This window comes from Bemisia tabaci, unplaced genomic scaffold (assembly GCF_918797505.1).
Source record: "Bemisia tabaci unplaced genomic scaffold, PGI_BMITA_v3".
Lineage (NCBI taxonomy): Eukaryota > Metazoa > Arthropoda > Insecta > Hemiptera > Aleyrodidae > Bemisia > Bemisia tabaci.
Window position 1 is genome coordinate 1 of NW_027311855.1, and position 9,696 is coordinate 9,696.

At 38.7% G+C, this 9,696-nt stretch overlaps 1 protein-coding gene across 4 annotated transcripts; it reads right to left on the minus strand.

Annotated features, from left to right (window-relative positions):
* Positions 1-145: 145 nt before the first annotated feature.
* Positions 146-9,027, minus strand: LOC109037259 (uncharacterized). 4 transcript variants are annotated; one of them, XM_072306039.1, is made up of 4 exons: positions 5,682-9,027; positions 3,316-3,377; positions 2,583-3,020; positions 146-2,224 (listed from the first exon to the last, which is right to left on the minus strand). In XM_072306039.1, the coding sequence occupies exon 4, from the start codon at positions 1,561-1,563 to the stop codon at positions 661-663; it is 903 nt and encodes a 300-aa protein (XP_072162140.1). In that variant the 5' UTR covers positions 1,564-2,224; positions 2,583-3,020; positions 3,316-3,377; positions 5,682-9,027; the 3' UTR covers positions 146-660. The 4 variants fall into 4 exon arrangements, with proteins under 4 accessions (XP_072162140.1, XP_072162138.1, XP_072162139.1 ...); XM_072306037.1 differs by having other exon boundaries at positions 146-3,020; XM_072306040.1 differs by lacking the exon at positions 146-2,224 and having other exon boundaries at positions 2,781-3,020.
* Positions 9,028-9,696: the final 669 nt, after the last annotated feature.

A 9,696-nucleotide genomic window follows, 5' to 3' on the forward strand; every position in this document is an offset into this window, starting at 1 on the left:
CGACTAATGAATTAATTAATGAGAACCCCCCCCGCCCGCCGCAATTCGACTCCCTTTCCCCGATGGAAAGACTTCGGTACATTGCAATGTTGTATTTTTTTCCACTCGCAAAGTTTATTTTCATCGAAGGAACTCATCTTCGCACCGTGGATCAAGTCGATCAGAAATGTCGGACAAAATTTGGAATTTTAAAACACTGATAACTCCGTTTATGCAAAAATTTGAGGTGCCAAAAGTGGCTCCATTGGTTTCCTCGTGAAATTTTCTTCTTGAAGCGCCCATTGAAATTTAAAATGTGACGAAATTAACACCGTAATTCTCAGTTTTAGTCAAAAATTTCTTGTCCGACCTCTCTAATTGACTCGATCCAATGTGCGTCGTTTCCGCGACGGGGGAACGTAACTCCATTCCATGGTAGCAAAATTTACCCAAAAAATTGTATTTATTACAAGATTATACCTGTGTAATTGATGTCCGAAATTTGTATGATTATTACACGAGATCGGATGAAAAATCCGTGAAATTTTCAGTTGGGAAATGCCCAAGAATCTACGGTTTGAAGTTCGATTTGAGAGGGGAAATTTGGCAACATTGCAATATAGTTACGTCCTTTCATGGGGAAAAGTACGTATTTGTGTGTCCTTTTTGCTGCAAATTGTATTATTTTTTCTTCTGAACACACGCTGAAATCAGCACATCTTGAGGATGAAAATTGCAAGGTTTTTTCCGTGTCAGAAATTGAATTGTCCGAGTCAATTTTGCAAACATGGAGTAGAGATTCTCTTTCGTCTCGAAAACGACGAAGTCACGGTTGTCTCCAGCTATAGCCAAAACTCTATAGCTTCTGGGTCTCCATTTTATCCCCTCTATCCTCTCCATTAGTTTCCCCAATTCCTCTCTTGTCTCCCTCTGCGTTTTTTCCATTTTTTCCATTTGCTTTTCGATATCCTTAACCGCCTGCTTCCTCTGTTTCTCGCTGCTTTCAGCCTTGGTGGCTGCCATATCTTTTATTATTCCTTCTTTTTTTACTATCGCTTCCTTCAGCTTCTCTATTTCCTTCACTTCTGTAACCCTATTCTTCTCCCTCGCTTCCTCACAGGCCACCACCTGTGTGATTTTATTTCCCATCTTAGCCAGTCCCTCCGTTAATTCCGCGTAGTGCATTCTCTGATGTTCAGTATTCTCCTCCACGGTCCTCTCAATTTGTCTCCTCCATACCTCCAATTGGTTCATTACCTCGTTTTCCACGCTCGTCCTTGCTTCATTAGCTACCTCGAATGATTCTCTCATGGTTTTCACCATCGTAACCCCTACCCCTTCAAGGACCGTCTGTTCAAGCCTTCTCGCTATTTTTTCCGCCGGTAGATCCGTATCCTCTAACCTATTTCTCATAGACAGCCCTCTCTCTGCAACCACAGTATCGGCTGTCATACATCTCAACCTGTCATCCTGTAGTCTCAACTTGGCTATATCCTCCTGTATCGTATGGTCTATACAGCTCTTTGTTTTCTGAGCTTTCACATAAAATATGAGATCTTCCTCCACCATTCTTTTTGCCTCCATTGCCTCTTCAAACCCTACGGGCAGACCATCCTGATCGACGGCGAACCTTTTCACCGCCCTTCTCTCTTTATCGGAGTCGGCCTCCCACTCGAATCGGTACTTAACGAGTGCGACCTATCCCTTTTCCATCCTTGTGGGGATGGGAAAGAGATAACAGGTGTTCCGGTTCCGGACGGCTGATCACGTCAGATAATATTTTTGTGAAAGCTTATCAATTTTCGCGTTGTCAAGGTATAAGAACCCTAGTAGCAGATTTATATAAATTTTTTTTTAAAGAAAGTATAAATTTTAACTAACCTAAAAATGAGATGCATAATTAGTAAGCATTGTTTATACTCCCGAGGTATTAACGGCTACATATATGGAAACCCTCGCTGTATAACAGTTATGCATTGCGTAGTGGCAGATTTATATAAAAAAAAATTTGAAGAAATTATAAATTTTAACTAACCTAAAAATGAGATGCATAATTAGTACGCATTGCTTATACTCCCAAGGTATTAACGGCTACATATATGGAAACCTTCGCTGTACAACAGTTATGCATTTTGTAGTGGCAGATTTATAAAAAAGATGTTATAAAGGAAGTATAAATTTTAGGTAACCGAAAAGTGAGATGCATAATTAGTAAGCGTTGTTTATACTCCCGAGGTATTAACGGCTAAATATATGGAAACCCTCGGTGTATAACAGTTATGCATTATATTGAGCCAGTTTTATATAAGGCTTAAGTGAAAGTTTCCTTTTATCAACTGGTTAATATATTTTTCATATAAACTATGTTTGTTGCTCATAAATCAAAAAATATTTTGTTATAGAAAATTGTTGGTTTTCTTTAGCTTTCTTTAGTGAGTTTCAATCAACCGTTTTATGTAAATATTATAAAATGGAGGTTGCTTTCCTTAAAAAATTCGTTATTACGTTTCTATGGTCAAGCTTGCTTTAATGAAGTTATTCTTAAATGTCTCTTAAATTCCTATTGAGGACAATTGGAATGAGTTCATCGGAAAGAAACCAACCCAAAATTATGACGTTTACTTTCTACATTGAGTCTTATGTACCAATAAAACTTCAGACCTCTTTTTCTCAGTTTCAAAATGCAGGTTGGTTCCTTTCTGATGAACTCGGCCCAATTCTACTCAATCGGATGACAAAGAACAATCATCAAAATATTAGTGCTTTCACTGGTTAAAACTGGGAAATAATACATGAAGGTATACTTGAAATTTAGAAAACTTGTATTTGCTCAAAATACAAGAATAGAAGAAATAGAAATAATAAGAATCAAATAATAGAATCAAAGAAGAATAATACGGTCAAATAATAGAATCAAAGAAGAATAATACGGTCAAATAATAGAATCAAATAGAAATGACATTAGAGATTTAATTTTTAATCCTTCAGCCTATTCAGGGGCAACTGGGCTCGCTGCATCATCGTGAGTTGAGGAATTCTCTCTGGGAAAAAAAAAAAAAAAAACCGATGTTATGTTGTGCATTTTGTTGATCATTCCACTAAAACGCAGTAAAAACTGCTCCACAATATTTGAAATATGTCAAATTGGCTAATTGGAATTTTTAACTCTGAACGGGTCGCTCCTATGATCCTGGGATCCTTTTCAATACTGGTGTAGCCAATGCAAATTTCGAGAAAAACACAATTCTGACGCGGATGACTATCTCTCGTGATGTAGTGTCTTCAATGAAGACACTGTTTAATTCGAACAACTAATCTAATCCAAACAACACTCACCGACATTTTCCTTGATGTATCTTATACTTCCATATTGGAAAATTTTAACTGAACAATCATACCTGCAAAATGAATAAAGGAAGGTAATTAGAAATTACACTTAGGTAAGTGGTAACTTATAGGAGAACACAAGAACCAAGCTTACAGTATGATCCAAGATTAGATTTAGATCCCAAAAAATTATTGGAGGCAGATGAAGAAAGTAATATTCAGGTAAAGGGAAGCTGACATAGCAGGTACTAGATGAAATTCAAGCACTACCCCAAAAAACAACAAAAATTCAAAATTTAAAAGGGTGCTTGATTTCCAAAACAGTGCCATGGCCAATCGCGATCTAGAATTGAGGAAAACGTTAGGGCTGCTGTGCGCAGAGGACGTTAATTAGTCAACTGCGCATGCAAACCAGAAGTAGAGAAGTGACAACTTAGCTGAAGATCGCTGTAACTAAAGACATAAAGATGGAGCACTAGAAGAAAAAAAATTGGGCAAATTCATGCAAACTCTCCAATTGGCTAGAGGATTGGCAGCGAAATCGGTACTTACGAGTTTGAAATTCAAATACAGGACAGGAACTGAATAAAATTGCAAAAACAAAGTATCCTATGTTGATTTTTAATCCAATTCACTTATCCACATATTCTTTTAAAACTTGAGGTTATTTTTGGTCATTCATCGACCAATTATTCTCATTCGAGAATAACGGCCTGTTCGAGCCAGCTGGGCCATAATGAGCAGAAGCAAAACTATCTTTATCTGAGATCCTTGCTTGTTACCAAGCCAAAATAGGTCCATTATACCTAATCTCTGTCCCAACTTTACTTGTTCGTTCATGATAGTGATTTAAAACGAGATTAGAACAAGAAATGTGCAAAAATCAAGGGTAAAAGTTTAAATCAAACTGCCGTTTGCCACCATGGATTCCTGCACTTAAATACTCTCTCGTACAGACGCAGAATGCCAGGGCTGCATCACTTCTCCCCCCCCCCCCCCCCCCCCCTCGTAATAATAGATACAAGTGCTCCGTCTTAATGTCTGTGGTTCAAACACTTGTGATCATGAATTGCTGGAAAAGAAGTTCCAGGACTAGAGTACCTGTATAGCAAGAGTATAGACAGATGTGAAACTCCGAGAATTCATCAGGCCTTCACCGATGCCTCCGCGAATAAAGTTAGGGCCCAGAAATGCAGCCAACCTATGAATTTCAAATTTCCAGAGCGATTCACAAATACAATTGTTACGAACCGTCGTTCATAAAGCATGTGATTGGCTTACTTTTTGCATAATTTTACTCATTTTTGCGAAAGAACGCTCATTTATGTACATTCTAAGCCATCTTGGTTAGAATTGAAATCTGTAGGCTGGCAGTAAAATTTTGTGTGTTAGAAGTTGCTCAGAAGGGTGGCTGTACTTTTGGGCCCTAAGCTCTCCATCAAGCGATCTGTCCATACTCTCGCTATATAGGTACTCTATCCGGGACGATAAGATAAAACACCCAGGAGGTACAGTGGCTATGGGGGGACCCTCAAAAGGGCTGCACTGATAAGAGAATCATATTTTCATTGACGCAGATGATGAAATAAGAAAAATTACTAAGATCCATCCGAACCCCAAGTTTCAATAAAAATAACAAGATTTCTCACCCTCTGAAAAGATCGGCATCATCCACCGCAAATGTGCAAACGGTTGTTTCTTCAACCTCGGCCTCATCAATCGGCCATGAACATATTTGCACTAACTGCTCCCTTCACTGACAAGCCAAAGGTGGAAGAAACAAAGATTATCACTTCAGCGGTAGATGACATCCTTCTTCCAAGGGACGATACCTACACTGTCGTTAAAAATAGAAACTGGGCATTCGGACTGATCCAGCTGCCTAAGGCGGGTCTGTCATCTCGACAATGAAAATGCAATTCTGTGACAAGCGCAGCTGACCTGATACAGCCTGACCAGCAGAATGGAAACCACTTTGCTTCTGCTGAGGAGCAAATACACACCAGAGACATTACGTTTACTGACAGGAAAAATCTCTTGATAATTCCAGGAAAACTGTGATCAAGTTCAGAGCTTCAGAGGAGAAAATGAAATGTAGTCGGTGGGTCTGCAGGTATCACGTGAGATAATTGCAAGGTACACTCTGCTACAGGTATGGACAAACGGAGTGACGTATGAAGTCGTACCCTCCATTTGCCGCGCAGGTTTTCGCAGTCGTACTCTCGATGCTGTCAAATCTACGCGTTTTGACGACTTTCTAAAATTCCATTTGTCCATACCTGTAGTAGAGTGTACCTTGAGGTAATTGAGACAATGTGATCGGCACGTGTTTGGAATAGGCCACAGGTACGAAAGGAAAATACAGGAATACTTACAGTGCATGAGAAGAGGTTCCTGCGGGTACCAAACTTCCGTGGCTATAGAGGTGCTTTCGTGAATTTCACTTTCACTTTCACTGTAACTTCCGAGTTCGTCGGGAATGCAGGAACACTTGGAGACACTTTCACTAGCAGAAAGCAATAATGGCGGACGGGCACGAAATGTATCGAAGTCGAAGTAGAAGAACTGCGCTGGTGTTGGCATCGCCGAGGCCGAGAACACGACGCGAGCACATGTACTACGTGAGCCAAATGAGTAACTTTTTTCTGCAGTATTATTTAGATTACAAAAAACTTAATAAAGAAATTTAATGGTTACATCACAGACAACTATTTTGTAAAATAAATAAGTTTCAAACGATAAATTAAGATGAATTACTTATTTACTTATATAATTACGAATGAGGCGTGAAGATACTTCTTTGACTAATCGCAACTGAGGCGGCCCGCTCTCTGATTGGTTCTCGTGACTCGGATCACATGTCACATGATCCTCGGAAGCTCAGACCTGGTCTGGTGTTGTTCGTTGTGCTTTTGAATTGAATTTGAAGTTAATCTAATTATCTTAATATGCAAGTATGATAATGTAATGCTCAAGCAAAGTTCGAGATTCATCTCGAGTCGGTGTTCAAGAAGTGTAGATTATTCTTACAATTAAAGTGCCTGCGTAAATCCTCCTCTGGTTTGTGTGAAATCTTTGTACATAGTTAATAGTTGGCTCCCCCGTGGTTAAGAATTCCATAAGGTAACTGATTCCTCCCGGCCTCTAACCTATTCTTTCTCATTCTATGCCGTCAAGGCTGAATTCTAAGAAATTCTCTGCTTTAATCAGTTTCTAGGCATATGACAATTAACAGGGGGTTCCTCCCCTCTTGTGAGTTGTAATGGTTGTAACCTCTCATTTCTTTCTGTGGGTATTTCATTCCTACACTCCATGACTAGGGTCTCCTTTTGCCGAATCTGAATACTTTTAGATTGTTCACAGTAGAGTCATCGTATCTTGAGACCAGAGTCAATCTCTGATCAGCACGACTTTTCAAGTCCATATATGACCACACTTTTAATGAGCGTTTGTGTGGACAAGATTTTACTTTTGTCTCGACATGCGATGACTCTGCTCTAGTCTTTTCTCAAGGTCAATAGACCTAGGTTGGTCTGTTATCAAGATGTTCTTTTGAATTTCCCGACCTGGTGATGGATCCCCCTGATTTGCTATCTTTCTCCAATCGTTTCCCTGATCTGCGTTTGCGCTGTGCCGCTGTATAGTGCCTCTCCCATGTGCATAAGACCAATTTAATCAGATCGGGGGAACAGCAGAGCGGGACAAGCAAATCGGGGGAATCTGTTCGCAAGGCAGACAGCCCTCATCCCTGATTTGCAGACGCACACACACACTCCAACTCACAAGCAGAGCGGGACAAGCAAATCGGGGGAATCTGTTCGCAAGGCAGACAGCCCTCATCCCTGATTTGCAGACGCACACACACACTCCAACTCACATTCAACTTTTCTAACAGACTGACCTAGGTCTGTCAACCTTGGTCTTTTCCTAATTTCTTTCAATGTGGGGTCATATATTGATTTTGCAATCTCATCATAGCTTTTCATTATGGCGATAAACTCGACTCGGTTCAAGAAAGCTGGAGGATATCTGCGTTGTCATGGCAATCTGTAAAACTGCAATAGATCGGATTCGATAGTAGTTCGATGTATCATTTGGTTCAAACTTCATTTGGTATTGCATGAGGTGCAGCAAGTAAGACTATGGAGAAAATACACCTTATCAAAGTGGCATCTTCTTCAATTTTATAGACAACTGTTCGTATAAGATTTTTAACAAAATCTGACCGATTAATAAAATTCCAAAGCAGGCAGACTTTGTTAAAATTCATTTCGCAGTTGTTGAGATCATCAATCTACTTCTCTCGTCATGGAAAATTTTAAAATTTGCAGGTAAAATTGATTGCTGTGCAAAGTTTCGTCAGGATATGCGATGCTAACTTCTGTATTTTTTAAATCTTCTTCTCCTTTACTTTTCTCTGTGTATCAATAATGATTAGACTTTTAAGTGCAATTTGCAAAAATTACAATTAAAATTTGAGAAGTCCTGCAACTTATAGAGCAGTGAAATGGTGGAAAATATCTGAAATCAATTTCTTCTTGTATATCCTGCAAATGGTTGTATTTTATCTAAGCTCAGATATCATTGAATCATATAAAGATGTAAAACATGCATTGCGCACCTTGGTTCCGAAGTTTGAGGGAAAGCCCATCCCACCCTCCACCGCCAAATATTTATAATTTTTCTGCACTGCGGTTAGATGGGAGTAACTTCTCCGATGGAACGGCGGAGTACTAAAGGTTGCACAGCGATTATAATTTAGATGTAAAACCGAAGTTTCTTTATGTAATATATTTATGATTCCCTCATACCACGATGACATGCCGTTCGCTGCTCAACCAATATGTCGGCGGAAAATGAAATATATAAATAGCATTTATTTGTCTTTTGTTTGTGCAAGGATTATAAGTTAGATGTATAACCAATGTGTTTGACAATCTCCGCCCATTCATTATGTTATGCTAATGCTTAAATTATACCGTCTCTCTATGTTCCATGATGAACCGATGCATTGAAAAATTAATTGCTTTGTCTTATACTCTGCAGTGCAGAAAACCTTCGTTTGAACATACTTATGTACAGTGCGCAAAGCTCAACAAGAAAACAGTCCCCGCTACAGTCGCTTAGGTATACTGCCATCACACGTCCGCTGCTTAACCAATGTGTCGGCGCACCATTAAAGTTATACATAATTTTTATTTGTCTTTTGTGCAGCGATTATATTTTATATGTATAACACAAGTGCTGAACGATCCCCAGTTTCTTTATTTAATATTTATAATACCCTTATACCGCGATAACACGTTCGCTGCTTAACCAATGTGTCGGCGGACTATGAAAAATATAAATAATATTTATTTGTCTTTTGTGCAAGGATTATAAGTTAGATGTATAACCGATGTGTCGGACAATCTCCCATTCGTTATGTTACACTTTTACTGCATTATACTGTCTTTCTATGTTCCATGTATAACCGCTGCATTGAAAAGTTAATTGCTTTGTTATATACTCCGTTAACCGCGGTTATACATGAGATAAGTGTATCTATCATCTCACATTAGTTATAAACTTTAAGTAACCATTAAGTAATCGTTATTTATTCTTTATGTAATGCCTGCACTTCCAAAGTTTTTATATATCCATTATGTAACCGTTACGCATCCTTTATTTCAAAACGCCATTTATATAACCATTAGTTCATCCCTTTAGAAACCCTGCTACTAGGGTATGCTTGGTACGTTGTTAATGCCTCTGTCTTCAAGTCTGCGTCTAATTTTTTGGACTTTTTTTCCATGGACATCTCCTTTGGATCCCTGGAAAGAAACATCAATTTTTCAGAATTAGACCTTCCCACTCTCGTACATCAAGTAGTGTTCTGAACACAGCTCTAACCAATAAAATCAATGAAGGGAACCACATGGATCGAACTAATATCCTCTCTCCTCCCGGTGCTACAATAACCAAAATGCTCATCATTGGCAATTCTCCGAAGTTGGCAATAATGCGTTTTACTCACTCAAAAAAATAATGTAGACAAATTATTTGATGATCAAATCAGCTATCACATTACTGATTGTTCAAAACGGGTTTGCATTAGGAAATTTTTTCTGTTATTAGCCAACTTGCGAGGATCACCACTGTCCCCAATTTAGCCAATACATCTTCAATTGAGAAAAGTCTTCTCTAGGTATTTCGAGGCGTTCATTAACTTATATCATCATAATAATCACTTACAGTCCACACAAAATAAGTTTAATGACCACTACCAGAGTGCAAAAGAGGATCTCCCTTACTTATTCGTGCTTTTATTTTCAATTTTTAGCAAATTTATTTTGTCTGTCATCATCGAAACATAAAGAATTGAACTAAGCTGACTTCCTATCCTATCCT